Source organism: Bos taurus, chromosome 10 (assembly GCF_002263795.3).
Source record: "Bos taurus isolate L1 Dominette 01449 registration number 42190680 breed Hereford chromosome 10, ARS-UCD2.0, whole genome shotgun sequence".
NCBI classification, from domain to species: domain Eukaryota; kingdom Metazoa; phylum Chordata; class Mammalia; order Artiodactyla; family Bovidae; genus Bos; species Bos taurus.
The window spans coordinates 28,950,880-28,976,590 of NC_037337.1; the positions used below are offsets into that span (position 1 = coordinate 28,950,880).

A 25,711-nucleotide genomic window follows, 5' to 3' on the forward strand; every position below is an offset into this window, starting at 1 on the left:
GACGGTAACATTAAGTATTTAGGACATGACAAGACACACAGTCCTGCAGGGTCACCAATAATCTTACACAGGAAAAACCCATCCACATACATAGCAGCTACAGGTATTCGCTCCCTCCCACTTCCCCTCAGCATAACCAACTATGATATTTACTGAGCCCACATGAACTGCACTGTTCTCCACACTGTGGATCCAGCAATAGAGAACACCCCGTCCCCCGTGTCCCAGAGCAGACATCCAACGAGGCAAACAGTCATAACAACTGATGGGGAGACATTTGATGAGGGAATAAAGAGGGAGACTGAAACAACTCAGGGAAGGAGGGGGTGCTAGACTGGGGCCTAGAAAGGCTTCTCTGAGGGGGAGATATTTCTGTTAACCCTAAAGGAAAAGGAGAAGCCCATGAGTTCAGAATCTGAGGAAGGGCATTCTGGGTGAAAGGAACAACACGTGCAAAGGCCCTGAGGTAGGGAAGATGTGGGTGGAGGGCGGTGTGAGCGAGAACATGGGCAGCCCGAGGGGTAAGAGACGAGGTGGCAGGGGTAAATCAGGCAGGGTCTGTTTCTTTCAGGTGAAGAGCTTCTGAGGGATTTAAGGAGAAGAAACACAGGCTTCTTTTCACCGTTTCATGTAGACAGGTCTGGGGCCAATTAGGAGGCACCTGACATTAATCTAGTCCCAGTGAGAGATGAGGGTGGGTTGGAACAAGATGATGAAGACCAAGCTGGAAAGCAGTGGTTAGAGTCCAATTTTGTTTTGGAATTTGGCTTGTTAGGGCCTTTGTGTGTGGAGGGATATGTGGGAACGTTATGACCTAGCAAAGCTCTCACAGCAATACTCTCCACTAGGTCTCACTTCCTTTAACTGGAATATTCTAGTGGGGGGAAGCCTTGCAGCAGAGTCTCAGTGTTGGCTGAATAACTGTGATTATGAGCAGCTAATGGTAAAACTGGAAAAGAAAAGGCTCTCCAAGTAACAGATATTAAGTTTCTTCCCCCCTTCCCAACATAAACAAATTCTTTAAAATGCTGTTTTAAAATTAATTACAGAAATCATATGAAGCCTCCCACTTTCCCATTGTAAAGTACTAAACAACAATAATAGAGAATTAGAACCACAATTAGTCCCTGTGAGTGTTCCTACATTAACCGTTATATAACAGGACACAATCTATGGGTATTAAGAATATGAACAATGATATTAGAACAAAATTGAGTCATTAGCTTGCAATGTTACTAATTTAGTAAACCTTAAGGAAATAATAATTAGGCCTTAATATTTGTGAACTTTCCAAAATTCAGTTGCAACAGAACAGACTGGATTACAGACATGCTGGAACATGCTGGAACTATGGGACAAAACTAAATCATTTTGAGCAAAGAATTTGTGTGGGAAGTTTTCTGCTTTTCCCTTCTGAGCATTCTTTTGGTGAAGAGCTGAACGTCCAAGAGGAGCTTGTACAACTGGTGTATTTCTTGTTACTCACTAGTGTATGGATTCTGCTGCTGCTGCTGCTAAGTCGCTTCAGTCATGTCCGACTCTGTGTGACCCCAGAGATGGCAGCCCACCAGGCTCTGCCGTCCCTGGGATTCTCCAGGCAAGAACACTGGAGTGGGTTGCCATTTCCCTCTCCAATGCATAAAAGTGAAAAGTGAAAGTGAAGTCGCTCAGTCACGTCTGACTCTTAGCGACCCCATGGACTGCAGCCTACCGGGCTCCTCCGTCCATGGGATTTTCCAGGCAAGAGTACTGGAGTGGGGTGCCATTGCCTTCTCCGGTATGGATCTAAGACCAACTAAATGATCTCTTACCAGGACGTCTAGATGGACTTAATTATTCATAAGCCCTATTGCCAGTTACATATAGTTTTAACATTTCTCTTATGCTTTAAAATCTGCTATTGTCCTCTGGATAGAGAACAAATTAATAAAGGTAGAAATCCATGTAGCACTTAGGGAGAACAATGCTGCTTTTATATTCAGTTATTAAAAGGAGAATGATAATTTGGTTGTAAATTTTAATCTTATCGCCTTGAATGGCCACAAAGATAGTAAAATAAAAATTAACATGTTTACTGCTTACTGAAGCATTCATCTTCCAGTGCCATTATGCTGTGCTTCGGTGGGAGCAAAGAAGGGTTCTGGGTGGCTTCCCAAGCCCTGTCAGACGGGAGCCCTGCTCCCCAGCAGGCGGGACTGGACAGGAGCCGGTGCGGGCACACCACCATCTGTGGCTCCTCCCCTCGCTGCCCAGAGTCTTCGGGAAGGGCTCCAACAAACCACCACGAAGGCCGGTGGTCCTCATAAACCCTCTCCTGGAGACCCACAGCAACCAGGTCAAAGGGAATAATTAGGGATAAAATACAGATGTAAAGGGAACAACCAAAAGCAAGAAAGAAAATACTTGAAGACCAGTTTAATGATGTAAGGATATTAAAATGGGATCCCCCTTTGTCTCTGGTTTAGCAGAGGTCCCAGATGTAAATAATTCAGAGGATGTCAATGTTTTCTCATCCTGAAATGAGGTGCTGGACCAACTATGAGGATCCATGAAAAAACTGTGAAATCAGTGCAGCTTTAGCCCACCCCTTACCTCCACACTGATAAGAAAGGTAAAGAATTCATTTGGAGAAAGTTGTCAGGAAGAAGGGGATGGGAGTCCTTTCTCATGTGGAGTCAAATGAGGGCTTAAAGGAACTACTCAGAAGCTTGTGAGTGTCCCTGGAATGCAGCAAGGGACATGTTTGCCTAGTGATGGCGCAGAGCAGAGGGACAGATGAGCCAGCTGCTAGCCATCAGAAAGGAATCCTGCCTGGAAAGGCAAATGACTAAGCAGAGATCAGAAACCCAGGGCTTGGGGGAGGCAGGAGGCCCACATAACTGGAGGGGGAAGGGGAACGGAGGAGGCTTGGGGTCAGCCAGAAGGGAGCAGCCAGCACAGGTGGGGAAGCCAAGTCAAGAGATTTGAAGTTGGATGCTCCCAGCCTGGGGCTCTCCAAGAAACCTACCAAAGAGCCTCAGAAGAGAAAGATGCAGCAATTACGTAGCAGCTACAAAAAGGCTTGATGTCACAAGGCAGCTGAACCAACTCCATGGAATGTGCTCACCCTTAAATCATCTTGAGTCTGGGCTGGACCCTAGGCACTGGAGGAGCCTGAGACAGGAGCTGGTGGCTGAGCAGGAGCCTGACTTCAAACTTCAGGGGGAGTAGGGGAGGGCTCAAATGGTAACTGGATACAAATCTAGAGTTTTTATACTTTTCAAAAGACGGAATTTTTAAGTATTGGCAAGATGGTTCCTGGTCTTAAAAGGAGTAATAAGGGCTACAGAACCTGCCCAAGAACTTATCCAGGAGTCCAGAGAAAGGATTTAAAGGCGTGGAGAGAGAGACAACAGTTACACCTATCTACTTTTTCTAATAAATCTGTTATCTGGCACTTACTGTTAATCTTTTAAATCCTTTGGCCTCATTCATCAATGAGAAATTTTCAATTAGAATATAAACCTCTCTTCCCTTGGTGTATTCTTCCCTGCTCCTTGGGTTCCACTGAATCTCTTAGTATCACAAAAAAATATTAAATTGAAAATAAAAAGATAATTTAAGAGGTCATTAAAATTAGTTCATCCTCTGATTTTTCTCTACATTAATAGATTTTGAAAATCAATTTCATTAATCAATTTAATCTCTTCCACTAAAGCACTTGTATCAGCTTCTAAGGTTCTTCCTATAACTCAGATGCACCATCAGCTCTCCAAGGCTTTTTTTTCTTCCTAAAGTGATTAGGATAAGGGAAGGTTCCTTAGATTTCTCTACTTTAAAGATGAGCAATAGATTCAGTAATAGTCACCTGGGAGTAGTGAAGTTTGAGGATGCATAGAGGAATTTTTTATTTACTAGGCTAATTTCATAAACAGAGAAAACGGCATTGAAAAAATCCCCACTAGCATTTACAATTTCATCTTTTAAGATTTGTGCATTTTTACTTACCAATTTGCAGAAGAGATGAAAAAACCTATCGTAAATCCCCAAGTTTGAAAGACTGACCCATGAATAAAAAATAGAGTAAAAATCAAGACAAACCTTTGCCATACTCAAAAAAGATGACTAAGTTTCCTTAATCATCCTGTACTAGCAAAGTGTGAAATCATTTTAGTCTTACTAGATGTCTCATTATTCTTACTGAATCCCTCCCAGGAGTTGGGACAGTGTTCCAAAGAAGAAAAAGATACAGGCTGTGGTTAGCAGCAGAAAGAAATGGTAAGCTTTTGTTGACCTGAATTCAACTCATAAGTCATGATTCATAATTGCATCTTTAGTCCACATTGCTAAGACAGGAGAACAATTTGAGTTATGTACATTCCCACATTCATATTTCTTTCTGGCCAGTGTTTGATGAAAGCCCAGGGCAATTCAGCCAGTGCTCATCATGTTCTCTGCAGAAGTATATTTATCTCAGCAATAATTTCCACAGCATTGACCACAGCAAGCTGGAAATAGCTAAGCTATTGGTTACCTGAATTTTAGCCAAGCCTGGTGCAGAAAACAAATAGCAACCGCAAATACCAACCATCTTTGGAGAGTGTTGTTTTAATAAATTAGAAAGGCTGGTAAAAGACTTACATATGAAGATTAATCGATGGGGAATTTGGGATTCTCAGGTGGCGCCAGTGGTAAAGAACTCACCTGCCAATGCAGGAGACTAAGAGACTCGGGTTTGATCCCTGGGTCAGGAAGATCCCCTGGAGAATGGCATGACAACCCACTCTAGTATTCTTGCCTGGAGAACCCCATGGACAGAGGAGCCTAGCGGGCTATGGTCCATAGGGTCACGAAGAGCTGGACATGACTGAAGTGACTCAGCACACACGCAAGGGGAATTTAACCATAGCTATAAAATATACTCTACTACAGCAAGTTAACTCATCAATTTTTGGCAAAACTAAGCACCCAAATTTCACTATATACTGTGGCTTTAGTGCAATGTTCTCTGTGTGGCACACACCATCATGCCATTTGGCAGGGTGAGATTACCTTTTAATAAAAGCTTTCTGATATCTAAGTAATTCAACCTTTTGGGTGGGCTCCAAGGTACACATGCTTCATCCCAAATTCTGTCCTAGAACAAATAGGGTTGTTACATTGAGGGTTTATTACACTCCTAATACCCTCCACAAACAAACTAGTGTGGGAAGGACACTAAGAAGGCACATTGATAATGGTTAGAAAAGAGAGCACATATTGATTTGTGGATTTTGTTAGTAATTACTCATACTGCTTTTGACTTCACTGTGGGTAAATCTAATTGAAAAAGATTTTTGCTCTCTGATGCCCCTGGCAGGAACATCCTGATCAGGTACTGTTAACAACATAGTTTGTAATTATAAAAATAATTGTGGGATCACAAATTCAAGACTATGACCTCAGTAAAGATGAATAAAGAGGAGGAAATGGGAGAAGTTAAATATGAGAAACAATTCTGAGTTCTTGTATGATGGGAGAAAAATCTCTGTCTTAATAGGAATAACCTTGCATCTTGCTGAGAATGACATTATAAAACTATGCAAGTATTCTACTATATTGGGTGAAAACACTAATTTCTTTTCAATTTTGTTACTAAATACATTTATTTTCAATAAGATACTTCAACTTGGAATTAATATCTTGCTTTCTTTTTCTAGCTTTTTGCAGAAGTGAACCAAAATAATACAGAGGGGAATGGCTGAGTTTCAGTACCAAATGATATTTTACCAGTTGAGGTGAAAGAGTAAGTACTGGTACGTTGATCCCTTTTGCTCAAAAGTGAAAATAAACAAATTGGTTACTTCAACAGAGGACTGGCATTGACCGTGAGTAAAGACATCATGTGATGGACTGTATGTATTTCAGTAAAATGTATTTCCCATGTATGCAACCCACTGTGATTCCACCTCTGCTCAGACCATATTGTGTTCTGAGAACCAAAGATAGGAATATGTCACAGGCAATATTTTTCCTGATAGCAAGGAGACTAAAGAGACATCAAGTTCCTGAGCACCACTCTTCAGTTTACGCTCCTTCAATTTCTGTAAGCAAGAAGTTCTTATGTTGAAGGTGTTAACTTTTAAAGTCCATGTATCTGGAATCCCCTCTCTCAAATTCTCTCAGCAATTATGCCTTCTAAATGGGTTAGATGTCTCATCATTCTTATCTTGGATCTTTGCTTCTCTTCCTCCTGTGTACTGAGAAGGATGCATGACCCACTGACCTAGTCACAAGATACTAGAAACATCTTCTCCATATGCATACCTTTCAGCCCCCTATGTCTTTCCCTGCTAGCCATGATCTTTACCAAGAGAAAGTGAAAGTGAAAGTGAAGTTGTGTCCAACTCTTTACCACCCCATGGACTGTAACCTACCAGGTTTCTCTGTCCATGGGGTTTTCCAGGCAAGAATACTGGAGTGGGCTGCCATTTCCTTCTCCAGGAGATGTTCCCGACGCAGTGATTGAACCCAGGTCTCCCGCATTGTAGGCATATGCTTTACCATCTGAGCCACCAGGAACTTTACCAAGAGAAGATTAAAAAAAAAAAAAAAGATCGCAAACAACAAAAATGTACATACTCTAAAAATCCTGCCTCATTGCTCTGAGGGAGACTGGATGGATGGGTTAATAACTAAAAATCATGCAACATGTGGGATCAGATGTATTGTTAGCTAAATACAGAATGCACAGAAAAATCCATTAGCCAGCAGATTGGAAAAGACATCTTCTCCAGAGATTTGACTACAAGCTAAGCACTTTTCTCACATGAGATTCTTGGGAAGTAGGTGAGCTTTCTTTGAAAATTTGCAAAACCCAGAGAGTTGGATGCGGTCAAACAAAACAGGGATGGCACTGATGCTGGGTGACCAAGGTCATTAACTACTCAGGCAAACATGGTCCTGAGAACTAACTGATCAGTGACCTTGCTTCTCCAGAGAGGACACCGAGCCAACAGGTGGATGATCCAAATGCTGTTATGTTGGATTTAGATTTCGGCACATTTCTCTCTATTCCCAGGGAATGGAGTGGGAAAGATGTACAGTGTGGCTTGTACTGGTTTTCCCTGATTGCCAGAGAATCTTGCCCAATCAATCTTTGTGTTTATAGTGGCTGTGTCTTTCAATAATGTTTTCTACATGCTCCTTATGGATTGCAATAGAAACGATACATTCTGTCACACTTCAAAAGGAAGAACTGGGGTGGCATTCTCAAGGAAATATTCTCAGCACAGAGAAACACAGGTAAAGAACTCTTTTTGTTTGTTTTTTTTTTAAATTTATTTATTTTAATTGGAGGCTAATTACTTTACAATATTGTGACTCTTAACTCTTTAGAATATAGTTTTTAATGCTGATGTTAGCATCTCTGGCTTGAACCTGTGGTGGGCAGATTTACAACCCTAGTCACTGACCAGGTGGCTCAGGACCAAAGAACCACCTGCCAAGCAGGAGATATGGGTTTGATCCCTGGATCAGGAAGATCCCCTGGAGAATGAAATGACTACCCACTCCAGTATTCTTACTTGGAAAATTCTATGGACAGAGTAGTTTGATGGGCTACAGTCCATGGGGTAGCAAAAGAGTAGGACATGATTTAGCAATTAGAGCAAGGTTTTACTATACTTGTTCTTCTTTTGTTACAAGAACCTCAAACAATGAAAATGCTTAATTTCAATATATTATATACATCCACATGGCTATATTTATAAATATGCCTGTACATGTGTATGCATACGTGTGCTGGTACGTGTGTTGCAAACATACATTACAGGCGTACCTTGGAGATATTATGAGTTTGGTTCTAGACATCACAAAAGCAAATATCACAATAAAGTGAGTCACACAAATACTTTGGCTTCCAAGTACATGTAAAAGTTACATTTACACTATACTGCAGTCTGTTATCGGAGAAGGCAATGGCACCCCACTCCAGTACTCCTGCCTGGAAAATCCCATGGACAGAGGAGCCTGGTAGGCTGCAGTCCATGGGGTCACTGAGGGTCGGACATGACTAAGCGACTTCACTTTCACTTTTCACTTTCATGCATTGGAGAAAGTAATGGCAACCCACTCCAGTGTTCTTGCCTGGAGAATCCCAGGGACGGGGGAGCCTGGTGGCCTGCCGTCTATGGGGTCACACAGAGTCGGACACGACTGAAGTGACTTAGCAGCAGCAGCAGCAGTCTGTTATGCACTATAGCATTCTGTCTTGAAAAACAATGTACATACATTAATGAATAAATAATGCTGTTGGAAAAATAGGCTTGCTTGATGCAGGGTTGCCACAAACCTACAAATTGTAAAAACTGCAATAAAGTGAAGGGCAATAAAACAAGGTACAACTGTACTGCCTACTATGCATGCATGCATGTGTGCTAAGTTGCTTCGATCATTTCCAACTTTTTGCAACCCTATGGACTGCAGCCCGCCTGGCTCCTCTGTCCATGGGATTCCCCGGGCAAGAATACTGGAGTGGGTTGCCATGCCCTCTTTCAGGGAATCTTCATGACCCAAGGATTGAACTTGCATCTCTTAGATCTCCTGCATTGGCAGGCAGGTTCTTTACCAGTAGTGCCACCTGGGAAGCCCTATATACGATATATGTTTGCATATCTGTGGCAAATTCCAAAGGCTAAATATTATACCCAAAGGATAACTCTTTACTCCTAAATAGTTTATTTAACTGAAACAGAAAGTTATGTCCATTTTTTGGGGGGGAATACTTGCATATGCCTTGGTTTATCAACCTTCGGGAGGTACTAAGATCTGTCACAGTGGTGTCACAGTGGTATCACTCTGGAAGTCCCATCACTAGGGTACTAGAAGTTCTCAGATGGATTTTTTTTGTGGTCCCAGATCTAAGTGTATGCTCTCCACTGCTGCTGCTGCTGCTAAGTCACTTCAGTCGTGTCCAACTCTGTGCAACCCCATAGATGGCAGCTCACCAGGCTCCCCCATCCCTGGGGATTCTCCAGGCAAGAACACTGGAGTGGGTTGCCATTTCCTCCTCAAATGCATGAAAGTGAGAAGTGAAAGTGAAGTCGCTCAGTCATGTCTGACTCTTCGCGACCCCATGGACTGCAGCCTACCAGGCTCTTCCATCCATGGGATTTTCCAGGCAGGAGTACTGGAGTGGGGTGCCATTGCCTTCTCCACAACTCTCCTCTTTTCATGACCCTTTTAAAATGGAAATCAACATGATTTTAAATGTATTTACTCTAGTTTCCCACTCAATTATGAGCTCTTTAGCAAGCAGGGATCAAGAATGGATAAGAAAATTTTGCAACAAGAGCGTTATAATGAAGTCTTGCCTTAAAAATGTTAAAGTGTATTCTCAGACTAAAATAATACAGCATCCAACTGGTACAAGGAAAGGGACAGAACAATGAACATGATTGTTGGCATTGTTAAAGTATGAAGGACAACAGTAGGCACAGTACAAGCCCAATGTAATGTAAAATTATTGAGATGTCTAAGTAAAAAGTAATATGATTATCTCTGGATGGTACAATTATGGGTTCTTGGTATTTCTTTTCTTTGGACTTGCATCACTTTTGTAAAAGGGAAAAAATAGGGGAAAAAACAGTGTTAAAAAGGTAAATCACAAACTAGGAAAATACATGAAAGCAATAATAGTTTAATAACCTTAATATATAAAAATTGCTCATGAAATGAATACCAGAAAGGCAGGGAAGACAAAAATTTTAAAAAATACTGGGCTGAAATAGTATGTAAGAGTAGTAAGCATAAAAGATGTTTAACCACATCAGTAATCAAAGAACTAGGAACCTAAAACTTTAAGATACAATTTCTTCAAATTGGCAAAGATTAAAAATAACCAGTAACAGTAAAAGTTAACGAGGAGCCAATCAGTTGGGTTACTTTAAATGATACCACAGGCACAAATCCTTTTTCTGAAACTTTTGCAGCTGTTCTTCAGACTTGGGACTTTAGATTTTTAAAAAGACAGGGGTTCCTAGATGGTCCAGTGGCTTATACTCTCTGATACCAGTGCAGGGGCCAGGTTCCACCCTTGGTCAGAAAACTAGATCTCACATGCCACAGCTAAAAGTTCTGCCAAAGCTAAAGATCCCGCATGCTGCAGCTAAGAAGATCCTGCATACTGCAGGGAAGATCGAAGATCCCATGTGCCACAAATAAGACCTGGAGCTGCCAATTCAAATGATAATAATAAATAAAAAAGAACAAAGATAAGATGTAGTATATATTAAGCAGAACTTCCAGCTAGGTGAGAGGCTGTACTCCATAATTAAACACACTGACATTTTTGCAGTTACACGTAAATATTCACAAGAAATAGAATACACGAAAAATTGAAAACAGTCTGATTTCTGTTGATGACGGTTTTTGCCATAAAATGAGTTCAGGTCAGATTTTGCAGTGAAATCAGTTAAAGAACAAATGGATGCTTTTCAGAGCTTTTTAGATTTTAGAATTGTTGATCATGAATTCTGAATGTTTATACAATCTTTCTGAAAGTCTTTTCAGCCAAGCAACTATAAGGTTAGACTTTAAAAATATTATACCTTTTAATCTGCTTCTGGGAGGAACTAAACAGAAATGCAGACAATGAGTTATCCTCAAGGATGTTGATAATAATTTCATTTGTGACAATAAAAATGAAATCAGCATGAAAGTCTAACACAAAGTAATGGTTATATTATGGATGGCCAAATAAAAGGGTATTATTGGCCATAAAAATCATTTTGAGGAAGATACTTAATAACTCAGGAAAAAACTTACTACTTATTGTTGAATAAAAAATAATCAAGACATAAAACTTCCTACTTAGTATGATGTTAATTTAAAAATACATGTATCTATAATATAAAAATCTTGATGAAAATACACCAAAATAGTAATAGAGATTATAAGTAAACACTGGGATTATGGGTGGTATTTATTGTCTTATTTATAATGGTATCTTTGAAATTTTTTTATAAAGAGCATAAAATACTTGCTATAATTATGAAGGTCATTTTCTATGTAAGATTTATCTTATTCATCTTACTATTTATCAGAGGACATTATATATAAACCCAGGCAGGAGGTATGTGTCCAAAAAGTATATACACGTGACTCTAAATTGCTTCTCCCCTTTCTCCATTGCTTTCTTGGGGGAGTTTGGTTCATGGTGCTGAAACCCTGAAGGAGATTGCCATGCTTGCCAGCTCATAGGAATGATGGGGAGGTGGGGGAACAACTACTCTCCATAAAATCACAGCCATAACTTACTTGACACCTGCTGAAAAGCTCACCACAGGGAAGAAGAGCCCATCTGTGTTGAAGTTCTCAAACATCCCCTGCACAGGCTGCCCGTTGATGCGGAAAGAGATGCTGGGTGCCCCCAGGTCCAGGCAACAGCTTACCACGTCGTCTGACTTCAGGAGGTGCTGGTTGATGGAGGCCACGGCTCTGGGTATGCGACCTGGTGAGCGAAGAACAGGAGGAAGGCATGTGGGACTCTGGGGACACATTCACAGGCCACCCTGGCGGGGAGGAGGGACAGAGGTCTGGATACACTGCATTTAAATGCGACTTTGCCTTTCCTGTGTGAGGTGAGCAATGAGCAGTGGTTTCCTAAGCTCTGCGAATGGACAGCCATGATGAGATGAGTCCCAGAGCAAACGCTCAGGCTGCCAGGAATGAGAACAAAGGAGAATTCAACCCATTCAATGTGTGCTCAGATTCTGGCCTGGTGTCTAAGGTAATGGGCGAACTGCATTGCTAGGGATGGCTGAGAGAGAGAGAGAAAGAGAGAGAGCGTGAGCGAGCGTGCGTGCGTGCGTGCGTGCGTGTGTGTATTCACAGATACTCAAAGACCTTCCCCTCTTCCCTGTCCTCTAAAAGACATGGCTGCTTCAGCACTGGATGAAGGAGCTGTCCAAGTGAGTAGGGCAAGACTATCTAGTCACCAACAGTTTACTTGCTAGTTCTAAAGAATTTTATTACTTTACTGAGGCAGGGAAACCCACTGTCAGTTATTTGCTGTACTGCTGATTTCTTTTATTGTTGCTTATCTTTTGTAAGATGATTTATCATTTCCTGACCTAACTTGAAGTAGTAGGAAAATCATCTCTTAAGTTGTCTATGTTATACCATCTAATTCTGAAAGGTTTAGAAGTAAATTATTGGAACCACTCTGCCCATCCCCCTACCAACTTTTCAGTTCAGTTGGGGGCAATGAAGGGGCAAAAGGTTTCGTCAAAAACCCTTGAACAGGGTTTCAAGCAAAGCTCTTAGAAGTGTATATCGTGTTTCTTGATCATGGAAGCAGTACACGTTTTTATAAATGTTAACTGTATATATAGAAAATTATAAATAATGGAAAAATGTAAAATAAAAATTTTTAACTTTTTCATATATTAATATTCAAACTGGGATATTGTAGGTTTTGTAACTTGTTTTTTCCATTTATCACATTGCAAATATTTAATTTTATAATGGAATATTCATCAGAAAATAGAGTTTAATGACAATAACACACCATTAAAAGGTAATTTAAAAATCCCTTTATGATGAGTATATGAGCTGTTCATAAATCTTGTACATACATCTATGCTATGTAATATTTCTAATCTCTGTTTAGAACTCTTTAATGTTTTCAGTGGTTATTACTATTCTAGTAATAGATTCCAAACCAAGTGGTGGATTTTAAAATAGTGAAACTACTACATTCTCCTTAATGAAAAATTAGGTACCCACTTCTGGTTATTTTGGGTAATTGACAAAACCATACTATATTCCCTCCCACCCTTCCACAAACAGTAATGAGGCAGATATTGAACTTGGGGCTGGGGATCAAAGACAGAGGACCCAGTTCCAGTCCTGAAGAAATTCGTAGTTCAAATAAAGAACTACAGTTCAGTGTAACAGTTTGAGTGAAGGTGTACATGATGAGATGTCTTTAAAGGCAGAAGATGCTAAGTCAGCCTGGGAGTGTGCAACAAGTTTAAAATGAAGAAAGAAAGGTTCACTAGATAAATGAGAAAGAAATGAGCATTCCAGACAGAAGGAACAGCTTGTGCAAAAGGAGTATATGAGTGTATGACATATCTGCAGAATGGCTAGAGTTTGGAGAGGCTGGGCTTGATGACGGGTGGTCGGGGAATAAAGAACCTGGACCACCAGCACAGTAACAGCACAACAGCATCTGAAACATTCAATGCACACTGGCAAATTCAGTCGCTCAGTCGTGTCTGACCCTTTGCGACCCCATGAATCGCAGCACGCCAGGCCTCCCTGTCCATCACCATCTCCCAGAGTTCACTCAAACTCAGGTCCATCGACTCAGTGATGCCATCCAGCCATCTCATCCTCTGTCATCCCCTTTTCCTCCTGCCCCCAATCCCTCCCAGCATCAGAGTCTTTTCCAATGAGTCAACTCTTCACATGAGGTGACCAAAGTACTAGAGTTTCAGCTGTAGCATCATTCCTTCCAAAGAACACCCAGGGCTGATCTCCTTTAGAATGGACTGGTTGGATCTCCATGCAGTCCAAGGGACTCACGAAAGTCTTCTCCAACACCACAGTTCAAAAGCATCAATTCTTCAGCGCTCAGCTTTCTTCACAGTCCAGCTCTCACATCCATACATGACTAGTGGTAAAACCATAGCCTTGACTAAATGGACCTTTGTTGGCAAAGTAATGTCTCTGCTTTTGAATATGCTATCTAGGTTGGTCATAACTTTCCTTCCAAGGAGTAAGCGTCTTTTAATTTCATGGCTGCAGTCACCATCTGCAGTGATTTTGGAGCCCCAAAAAATAAAGTCTGACACTGTTTCCACTGTTTCCCCATCTACTTCCCATGAAGTGATGGGACCAGATGCCATGATCTTTGTTTTCTGAATGTTGATCTTTAAGCCAACTTTTTCACTCTCCACTTTCACTTTCATCAAGAGGCTTTTTAGTTCCTCTTCACTTTCTGCCATAAGGGTGGTGTCATCTGTATATCTGAGGTTATTGATATTTCTCCCGGCAATCTTGATTTAAGCTTGTGCTTCTTCCAGCCCAGGGTTTCTCATGATGTACTCTGCATAGAAGTTAAATAAGCATGGTGACAATATACAGCCATGACATACTCCCTTTCCTATTTGGAACCAGTCTGTTATTCCATGTCCAGTTCTAACTGTTGATTTCTGACCTGCATACAGGTTTCTCAAGAGGCCTCAGCAAACCTTGCCATAATTATCTCATTCTTAAGAGCTCTTGTTTTTCCATTAAAAACCAATCTTTCCTGTGTCAACTGTTTCTTTTTCAATTAGTTTAACTTCTGGAAAATATCACTGCAGTCATTTCAATAAATCCCAAGAGATTTCTATGGATTTGTGAAAACCAGGAATTAATTGAAATGCTGAGTTAGACAACTAACTTCAAAAGTATCCATATCCTTACTGGATAAAGATACAAATGAAGGGACTTCCCTGGTGGCCAAGGGGTTAAGAATCTGCCTTTCAGTGCAGGGGACATGGGTTCAATCCTTGGTCAGCGAACTAAGATCCCACTTGCTGAGAAGCAACTAAGCCCGCATGCCACACTAGAGAGAGCCCACGTGCCGCAACTAAGGCCTGACACAGCTGAGAAAACAAAGATACTAACAGATCTCACCTTTCTGAGATCCACATTAACTGGGACAAAACTGACCGTATTGAATTGTGACTCTGGCACCCTCATCCCACCCTCTCAGAGTTTACTCCTGGCTTCTGTGCCAGTCTGAGACTCAGCCAGTAAAAAGATGAAGAGTAGCCTTCATGGTGGATGTTCTTCACACAGCAGTGCTTTGATGCCATCAGAAACCAAGCTTCCAAGCTTTATTTATACCACAGCACCAGGGGCCTTCCTGAGGAAGGATGGCTGGGAGAGTTTCTGTCCAGTGTGCTCCCTCGGTTGAAAGCCACCACCAGGATGAGCAACTGTGTCCTTGTGGTGAAGGACATTGTCTTTTATCTTCCTTATTTTAAGAGGCTGCGAGCCTAGAAGTTGCCATTGGAACATTTGTTAAGAGCATCTGTAGGCAAGCTGAAATCGTAGTCTGAGCCTATATTTAAAACATATAGAGACTATAGAGTTGGGATCAGTATTATCCAGAAACTGAAGGGAGTCTGTGGTTAATCACTGGATATAAAGCATGTGCTTAGGGCAATGTAATGAGAAGTCTATTTGAATAAGAGAGTCCATTTCATGTAACATTCATGTTGTAAAAGGTCATTTGATAAAGTACATCAGCTCTAAAACGTGAGTAAAGATTTGAAACTAGAAAATTGGAATTGTGAGACTGCTTTTGTACATTCTGTTTCATAAAACCGTTCCCATCTGCAAGAAGCAATCTCTACCTGAGGAGAGTATTCATGACTCCAGATGATTCTGAAGGGTTCTACATCCACATTTAAACAATATGCTTGTTTTTCCAACTGCCTGTAATGAGGTGGCATGGGGGTTGGGTGGGGGTGAGAGCGGTCTCAGAGCCACAGAAAGGGCTGAGTTCAAATACCCAGTCTTTACCTGCTGTGATTTCATTAAAAAGTCAGCTTCTATGTCCACAAAATGGGGAAAGTAATGCTCCCAGTGATGCTGTCAAGAGGTTTTTTAAGGTACGGTTATTATTCCCTAGAGAAGGAAATGGCAACTCACTCCAGTAACCTTGCTGGGATAGTCCCACGGACAGTGGAGCTTGATGGGTTACAGTCCATGGGGTTACAAAGAATCAGACATGACTGAGCGACTGAGCACAGCAAATTATTATTCCCATGATTTTGACAAGACAATGACTTACGTCCTGTGTACCTCTCGAGAGGCAGTTGCACGTAGCAGGAAAGGGTGTTTCTAGAACCAGGCTCCCTGGGCTTGAGTCCTGGTGCTGCCACTTACTGCGTGAGCTTGGGCAAGTCACTTACCTTTGTGAACTCAGGTTCCTCATCTATCTAATGAAAATAATAATGTCCAGGGGTGACTGTGAGTTTTGAATGAATTATTCCATAAGAGTAACTGGAAGAGCCTGACACAGTGCAACCTACAATAAATGCTATTTCTATTGCTCGTGTAACTCCAGACACTTCCATTACTAGGTTAATAGGAGATAAGCTTACTAGCATATTGTTGGGATAGTATGTCCTTTATAATATTAGGTAAAAACAACAGTACAGAGAATCATAGCATTGAGGACTGAGTCCAGGAAAGTGACTTGAAAATTGAGTTACTGAAAAATCAGTAAATATCTATTGAAAGACCATGCTCTAAACAGGCACTTTCAAATACATTTAAAATGTACTGGATGCTTTTGGCACAACCAACAGGCATGTGATGCTGTAGAAAGGAGAAGCAAATATGACATGGAGAGTTTTTCTAAATCACTTTAACTGCTTTGCCAGATATTAGGAACTCTGAGTAATCCTAGAGACCACCTATTGGGACAGTCTGGGAAGACTTGCGGCTTCTGTAAGTCTGAAGAAAACCCCTGACTTACAGGCTCAGGACCGTTGGAAGGTCCCAGAGGGCTTGGAAAGGCCATTCCAAGCCTAGGAATTTTAAGATGAAGGAAAAAGCCACTTAATCACATGCCACACATCTTCAAATGAACCTAAGGATGTGTTACTGCAGGCTTTTATTTCTTCTGATGAGTCATGTAGACAATTGGAAACACTGACGCTCAGCATTTCCATCGCCCCAGGCACCGCAGAGTTTGGTGTTATAACGTAAACACAAATACTCAGGCATTTGGAAACAGAGAAGATCCAGATACATCAAAACTGTGGTGTCCTACAGCTAACTTCTTGAATCCTCTACATATAGCACTGTGGTTGGAAAAGTCCAAGTCACAGTGGGCTGTGTTTTGATAGATGAACCAATACCCTGGAGCTCGTCCTAGTAGGGATGCAGGAGCCCTCTCATCAAATTGTCCTGATGAGTCAGAAGTGCTAAGGAATCAGCAAAGAATTTTATTCCATTCATTTACTTTCTGTATCACTTTATCTCTTGAGAAGGTGAATTCCTTTGCTTATTCAAAATTTTCAAGGGGAAAATTTACAACAAGGGAAGAGGGGGTGTGATTTCCTCCTATGAAATTGCTCCCTAACCAGTGATGTACTGTATGGCTGTGTGTGTGTGTGTGTATATGTGTTTGCATGCTCAGTCATGTCCAACTTTTTGTGACCCCCATGGACTGTAGCCCGCCAGGCCCCTCTGTCCATGGAATTTCCCAGGCAAGAATACTGTACTGGGTTGCCATTTCCTACTTCAAGGGATCTTCCCAACCCAGGGGTTGAATCCCCATATCTTGCATCTCCTGCATTGGCAGACAAATTCTTTACCACTGAACCACCTAGGAAGCCCTACTATATAGGCTCAGTTCAGTTCAGTTGCTCAGTCGTGTCCGACTCTTTGCGACCCCATGAATCGCAGCACGCCAGGCCTCCGTGTCCATCACCAACTCCTGGAGTTCACTCAAACTCACGTCCATCGAGTTGGTGATGCCATCCAGCCATCTCATCCTCTGTCGTCCCCTTTTCCTCCTGCCCCTAATCCCTCCCAACATCAGAGTCTTTTCCAATGAGTCAACTCTTCTCATGAGGTGGCCAAAGTACTGGAGTTTCAGCTTTAGCATCATTCCTTCCAAAGGACACCCAGGACTGATCTCCGTTAGAATGGACTGGTTGGAGACAGCCAAATTCACCCCCAACTGCAGTTCTGAAAGGCTACATATGTAAAGGCTGTATCAGGAGAGGGAAAGTGATGCGAGGACAAGAAAAGAGCCATTCCTCTGAAAGGATATTCACAGTGGCTGGGCTGACTCAGGAGCCTGTAGGGAGGGTTGGGCAGGGTTCAAATGGGGGCTATTTGTACAGCTGATGATTGAAAGAAACTTCATAGGCTTGGTGAAGACCTATGAAGGCTGCCCTCCTCCTACACAGAGGAAAAACTCATTCATATTTCCCAGGATGTCACTTTGAAACCTTCTTCCCCATTCAGCATGGAACCTGGGCTCTGTTTCCTCTCAGGATGGAGCTAATCTCATGGTCTCGAGGGAGGTACCCGGAACTCTGCACTTGGTCTCTATGATAGTTGACTTCATAGACAATGAAAGTAGGGAAGAGATATTTATTTTGCATTTAGTGTGTGTCAAGAACTTCACATCCTTCATCTCATTTAAATTTCCTAAAAGTTTTGTATCATCTTCATTTTATCTGAGGAAACCAAGTATCTGGGAGGTTAAGTAATTTACCTGATGTCAAAAAAACCAAGTAAGTGAAGAGCTGGGATTCAAACCCAGGCATAACTCCAAAGTCATGCTGCTGCTTCTTAAATTTCTCTATTGACAAAAGTATTAGGGGCTCTGCCATCCTTTCCAACTTCAGCAACATCCTTTGTGCTTTAATAAGTAGTAAAGTCCAGCTCAAGGCTGTGGCTTAATTTATGCATATAGATAAGTTTAAAGGTAATAGACCATCCATGCTGCAGTAAATGGCATTATTTTGTTCTTTTAATGGCTGAGTAATATTCCATTGTATATATGTACTACATCTTCTTTATTCATTTATCTGGCAATGGATATTTAAGTTGCTTCCATGCCCTGGATATTGTAAAATATGTTACTATGAACAGTGGGGTGCATGTACCTTTTTGAATTATGTTTTTCTCTGGGAATATGCCCAGTAGTGGGATCACTGGGTCATATGGTAGTTCTAATTTTAGTTTTTTTAAGGAACCTCCATACTGTTCTCCCTAGTGACAGTACCAATTTACATTCCCATCAATAGTATAAGAGGGTTCCCTTTTCTTCACACCCTTTTCAGTATTTGTTTGTGGATTTTTTGAGGATGGCTACTCTGACTGGTGTGAGGTGATACCTCATTGCAGTTTTGACTTGCTTTTCCCTATAACTGTGATGTTGAACATCTTTTCATTTGCCTTTGGCCATTTGTTTGTCTTCTTTGGAGAAATGTCAATTTAGATATTCCACTCATCTTTTGATTGGATTATTCATTCTTTTGATATTGAGCTGAATAAGCTGTTTGTATATTTTGGAGATTAATCCCTTGTTGGTTGCTTCACTTGCAAACATTTTCCCATTCCTAGAGATTGTTACACTGAGGGAAGTAAGTCCGACAGAGAAAGACAAATACATGATGTCACTTATAAGTGGAATCTAAAAAAAAAGGGTACTAATGAACTTGTTTACAAAACAGAAGTAGAGGCACAGTTGTAGAAAACAAACTTCTGGTTACCAGGGGATTGGGGGGCGGAGAGATAAATTGGGAGATTGGGATTGATATGTATTCATTACTATATACAAAATAGATAACTAATAAGAATACGCTGTGTAGCACAGAGAACTCTACTCAGTACTCTGTAACAGTTTATATGGAAAAACACTCTAAAAAAACCCCAAGTGAATATATGTATAACTGATTCACTTCACTGTGCCCTTGAAACTAACTTAACACGTAAATCAACTATACTCCAATAAGAAACACAGGCAGTGGACCCAGGCATTTACATCTCAAGGAAGGAAGAAAAATGGTCAGACTAGTATCCACCATTTCTCCCTAGCCACCCTCTATTCTCTCCTGTAGTAAGTTGGAGCATCACTTCCATTTCATTTCTCCATCAACTCTTAGACCTTTTCATCAGACAGTCCAAAATTCACTGCTGTCCTGGTGGGAGTCATTAACAGAAACCTTATTTCTTCCACTGGTGCACACGCTGACATATTTACCTGTTTTGCCTTCTGCAAGATAAATGTTACCTGGGCACAAGTTGGAGAATTCAGAATGATGCCCAGACCCAAGGAAGCTTTGCATTTTAGTGAGCATAAAAGATGCCAATTTTATGGATGCTGGTTTCTTGACATCTCACCAGATGCTGAAGATTGAGTGATGAAGACCCCCAAAATGCTCCTAGGTGAAGTTATATTACTATGTGGGTAATATTCACCTGGCTTTCTGGTCTTGACTGGATAAGAAGGAAAAGGGGAGCATTGTACATTCCTGGAATGACACACAATAGGATGGATTGATTCTACAACAGGATGGATGTCCAGGTCCTAAAATGCACTGACAGCAGTGCTTTCTGGATGTGCAATTTGTGGGTTCTCTGCCTCCTGACTCACTGTTGCATTTATTTTGCAAATTTTTATAAAGGGATATGTCAAGTGCCCCATGGAGGGCTGTGAAATCTGGAAAAGATGGAATAAATGTTTTGGTTTTTTTGGGGGGAATGGTTGGTTTTTCTTTGAAACTAGGGGCCAATCTGCTCCATCTAAGGGTCTTGGTAGACTTCATATTGCCTAAGTCAATCCAGAGTTCTCCATGAGTGAAGCCTGGGATCCAGGGAGGGCTTCCCAAGTAGTGAGGGGTAATGAATCCATCTGCCAATGCAGGAGGTGCAAGAGATGCAAATTCGACCCCTGGGTTGGGAAGATCCCCTGGAGTAGGAAATGGCAACCCACTCCAGTATTCTTGCCTGAAGAATTCCATGGACAGAGGAGCCTGATGGGCTACAGTCCATGTGACTGAAGAGAGTTGGACACAACTGAGTGCATGCACCTGGGATCCAGAGAATATGCTCGGGTTGTGGTGAAGAGAGGGCAGGGAGTGAGCAGCAACCAGCAGGCAGTGGGCAACACTTTTCTCTCATCAACCCCACTCATCCCCCTACAGGTTCAATTTTATTAAACTCAGGAGCTGTAAGTATATGAGAATAGTGATTTTTTGTTTTCAAATCACTTCCCCAGAGATAACTTTCTGAGATCCTTATGCCATCTGATGATAACCTAAGCTAAATGTTACTACAACTGTATGACCACAGAAACCATGCCTCTACAGTGCGGCTCTGTGAATCCAGAGAAGACCCACCTTCATCCCTCATGAAATGGAAAGTTAAACTGTGAGGATAAGAGAACAAGACATTCACTTCACTCTATCATCCTGCCATTTTGTACCCACTTTTGTCTGCAACACACTGTCCCCTGGGATACACAAAACACAGAATCAGGCAATTTCTTCTTATAAATGATCCCAGATACATATATAAACAAACATATTTGCATCATTCCTAAGAGGTAAAAAAATGTTTATACTGAATATAAAATAGCACAAATATTAAAAAATATTGATCAGTTGAAAGTAAAGATCAACTGTAAGAAACGTCACTAGGACCTGAGCTATTGGTTTTAGCTGGAAGCTAAAAGGAGGAGGAAAATGTGATGGATTTTGTAGTTCTCGGTTACAAATGAAAATACATAGGTCTGCCTTGTACATACAAACTTTCCCCTTGTACTGGATTTACAGAGGATTGTATGTCCTGGTTCCTTATGCAAGAGGCACACAGCACAATGCTTACCTAAGAAATTTCTATAAGGAACACTATATCTCCAGTTCCAGTTTTGCAAAAGATACAGATAAGACAAGCTGTAGATAGGAGAGGGGAGGGGTAGAGCCTCTGCTGTGGGTAAAAGTATGAGGGTTAGTCTTACATTTCCACCCATTCAGAAGCCAACTCACTTCTCCACAGGCAACCACCACGGACATTTCTGGGGAAAGTGTAACTGTATATTTAAAAAGGAAGTTTTGAAATCTTTTAAGAGATTAGCAACTACTGTGTGTCAGGTACAGATCCAGACACCTTATAAGGTGTATGACAAGGCGGCATGTTACAGCCACCAGATGACAGACTTGTAGTCAGATATGGAGGCTTCTCTGCATGACTGAGAGTAAGTTAACTAAACATCTTTGTGTTCAGTTTCCATGTCTGTAGTATGAGATCAATATTATCCACTGTAGGGGGTCATTGTAAGGATAAAATGAGAGGAAAAAGGTACAAAAGATATGCAGCTTACTGCAAAGTCAATAAATGCTCAGTCTTTTTCTCCTTTCCTGTTGGCCCATGTAACCTTGACAAATCCATGCAATTAGGATTGTAAAGCAGCAGACACTGAGCTTGAGAAAAGTTAAGGGATCTGTACTAGATGATGTAACTGAAGTACAGACTCGTGGTTTAAAAGAGGACAGTCTCAGGCTTCTCTGGTGGCTCAGTGGTAACGAATCCACCTGTCAGTGCAGGAGACGTGGGTACGATCACTGGTCCGGGAAGATCCCATAGGCCTTGGAGCAACTTAGCCTCAACTACTGAGTAGTTGCCACTACTCAATTCAGTAGCTGCCACAACTACTGAAGCTGTGCTCTAGAGCCTGGGAACTGCAGCTACTGAGCCTTAGTGCCACAACTAAGCTACTGAAGCCCATGCACCCTAGAGCCTGTGATCTGCAGAAGACAAGCCACCACAATGAGAAGCCTGTGCACCACAGCCAGAGAGCAGCCCCCACCTGTCACACAACTGGAGAAAACCCCATGCAGCAATGCAGACCCAGCACAGCTAACAAACACATAAAATCATATATACAAAAGACCCAGCACAGCCAACAAACACATAAAATCATACATACAAAAAAGCAGGGCAGTCTCATTTCAGATGTGGTGCTCTTCCTACTTAACCATCTACTTAGTTGAGACTTGAGCCTGTATCATTTCAACAAGAAGTAACCATTTCCATTTGAACAATCAGGGGCCGAAGCCCCGGCAAGGTGCTCACCTGACCAAAGGTGAAGTCCATCAAAGCCATAGGAGTATAGGTCATCACCAACACCATTGCCCCCCCATCCTTCTCCGCCTCCAGGGTAAGGAGCGTAGCCAGAGGAAGAGGCCCAGCCCACCCGCAGATGCGTGGGCTCTGCTGTGAGGAAGGGGTCCACCTGGTCGATGATAAGCTCGAAGTACCACTTCTTGTACTGTGCTGAGCCTTCAGCAACTCCCAGGAAGATGTTTGGCCGAATACTGAAATTAAACATGAGACAGGTGGCACCTACAGACTCTTAAGAAATAGGAAAGCAAACTGAACCAGACCATAGGAGGCACGGGCCCAATTAAACCAAAAAGTGAACGTGACAGTCGCTCAGTCATGTCTGACTCTTTGCGACCCTATGGGATCCGCAAAGCCCACCAGGATCCTCTGTCCATGGGATTCTCCAGGCAAGAATATTGGAGTGGGTTGCCATTCTCTTCTCCAGGGCATCTTCACAATCCAGGGTCTCCTGCATTGCAGGTGGATTCTTTATGGTCTGAGCCACCAGGAAAGCCCAATTAAACTGAGAGCAAGGGCAATTTCATGATTTTTGTCTTGTTCTAAAGCAGAATAATCTTCAAGCCTCCAACACTTGATCAAGTTCTTAGTGGGAGATGTCAGGACAACATTAATTCCGTTATAAAATATAAAAGATATATGTTCCAATATTCAAGGCAGCACACATTTACTGAGTGCCAACCATAGGTAAAGATGCTGAAAACATCGTGTAGAGTTGTATGATTGCAAACTCCTCTTTCTTTCTATAAGTGTAAGAAATGACTTACTCAGGTTCCATCTTCTGGTAAATTGATTTAAGCTTTTCCCCATAGGCATTATTAATAATAATGGCCTCTTAAAAGCATTAAGAAGTCACTATTAGAAATAATCCAGACAAATACTGCATAGTATCGCTTACACATGGAATCTAAAAAAAATAGTCCAACTCCTAGAAAGGGAGAAATGAAAAGCAGTTCTGGAGAGTAGGGGCAGGGGGATAGCGAGAAGTTGATAAAAGGGCACAAACTTTCACTTATCAGATGAGTAAAGTCTGAGGATATAACATGGTGACTTTGTTGATAATGGGCTTCCCATCATGGCTTAGTGAGTAAAGAATCCTCCTGCAATGCAGGAGATGCCTGTTCAACCCCTGGGTTGGGAAGATCCCCTGGAAGAGGGCACAGCAACCTACTCCAATATTCTTGCCTGGAAAATCCTCATGGACAGAGGAGACTGGTGGGCTAACGTCCATGGGGTCACATGGGGACACGACTGAAGTGACTGAGCATGCAGGCATGCACAGTTGATAACACTGTATTATAAAACTGAAATTCACTAAGAGAGTAGGACTCACATGTTCTCATTTAAAAATGGTAAATGTGTGAAGTGATGGAAGTGTTAATTAACTTCATGGGGAGAGAGAATCCTTTCATAATATTTATATGTGTTGAATCATCACATTGTATACTTTGCATATCTTACACTTTTGTTTGTCAATTATACCTCAATAAAGCTGAAAAAAATTCAACCTCTATGACAAAAAAGGTGGGGGGCAGATACATCAGTATTAGGCAACCCTGTTAAGAAATAGAGATTCTAATGTATCCAGAAAAAAATGGTTAAAAGCTTGGGAGTTTTAACCCGTGCATGCTCACTTGGAGTTTTTCTTCTTGGAATCCTACTCTTAGAGGTCCACTGTCCTGGGATAAGACTGTGTCCATTTTGGGTGGGCAAGGGAAGAACCAGACTGATACCCAGAAGAAAGCCTGTGTGATGTCCACAGACCCGAACCTGCTCTGCACTTTGGAGGGGACGTCATTTTCTCACGTTGCAGAGTAGGGAGGGAGCCCAAGTGGAGAGCTGCTGAAGTTGCTCCCTAGTCCAGGTCCAGTGAGTTCATGACTCCCAGGGTTCTTCATGAGCCCATTCTGGACTTCACAGATGGCCCTGGGGGTAAATGGCCAAGTGCCAGAGGATAAAAGAAACCATGGTCTCAACATGGGACATCCATGCTATCAAAAGATTTAAAAAAAAATGTTGGCATATCAAAATAAAATATGTTATGAAGAAGGTATAAGATATACATTCATGTTTAAAATAAAACATGGTAGATCACTCCCTTAGGCCAAATTCTTTAGTCCTCAGGTGGTGTATTTACTCCATGGGGAGAAGTTTGAGAAATTCAGCTGAAGGGGTTGGAGTACAAGGCACTAAAAGATGTGCATATTTGCTGGTCTTATCTTATGTGGTCACATCAGAATGGAGATGATGGGTAGGTGGCTTTGGAGTTGAGATCAGCACTCTTTCTTTCCTTTCTGAGGACAAGATGGGCATTTGCAATGATGGTGGTGGCCTTACCTTGTTACGTCATTAATCAGCCGCGTCTGCAGGAGCAGGTTTCTCCGGGGCAGCAAGTTGTCACAGATGAGATTCTGGTTGGCTCTCACTGCGACCCCATCACAGAGACAGAGGGAACACAGCACATCCAGAACCTGCAGCAGGACACACCCCAGCCAACCTTAGGACCCGAGGAGGGTGCATAGTGGGCAGGACCTGACGGCCACAGCACAGGAAGGAAGCCCGCCTCACGAAGGTGAGGGCCAAGGTGACAGGTGTGAGCACCTGTTCAGAGTCAAGGAAGCCACACCTGCCTCACCAGACATGAGTGAGTGATGCCCAGGTGCCTACTGGCCCTTGGGGAAATGAGTTTGGGTTCCTTTCTAGCTACTCTGCTCTAGTCTTGTGACCCATCCCTCCAAACTAGGCACGCCACCTGTGGTCACTGTTCTGTTAAAGAGGGTAAGAGTCTGAGCTCTGAAGATAGCCTGTCTAGGTTTCTTTTCCAGCGAGGTCCAGGACTAGGGTGAGGTGAGGCAACAACTTCCTCTCAGGGTAGGTGCTGGGAGGGCCCCCATGGACCTCAGGCTGAAGCACGTGCTCCTGCCTGGGCTTGGGGGCCCTCTGCACAAGGTCAGCAGGCACTCACACAGGGCTTCCTGAAGGACACTCAGATTCCCATCTGGCTAAAGTCCCTTGCTTGTGGCAGGCTTGGGATCCT

The 25,711-nt window shown here is 42.1% G+C and overlaps 1 protein-coding gene across 1 annotated transcript in view; it reads right to left on the bottom strand.

Moving 5' to 3' along the window:
• The window catches only part of RYR3 (ryanodine receptor 3), a 558,656-nt gene that overhangs the window by 223,060 nt on the left and 309,885 nt on the right, over window positions 1–25,711 (bottom strand). The window contains exons 17-19 of the mRNA XM_015473104.3: window positions 25,012–25,145; window positions 22,627–22,868; window positions 11,278–11,470 (exon numbers count right to left, since the gene is read on the bottom strand). Coding sequence (XP_015328590.2) covers window positions 11,278–11,470; window positions 22,627–22,868; window positions 25,012–25,145 — 569 coding nt within the window. The remainder of the gene's footprint in view (window positions 1–11,277; window positions 11,471–22,626; window positions 22,869–25,011; window positions 25,146–25,711) is intronic.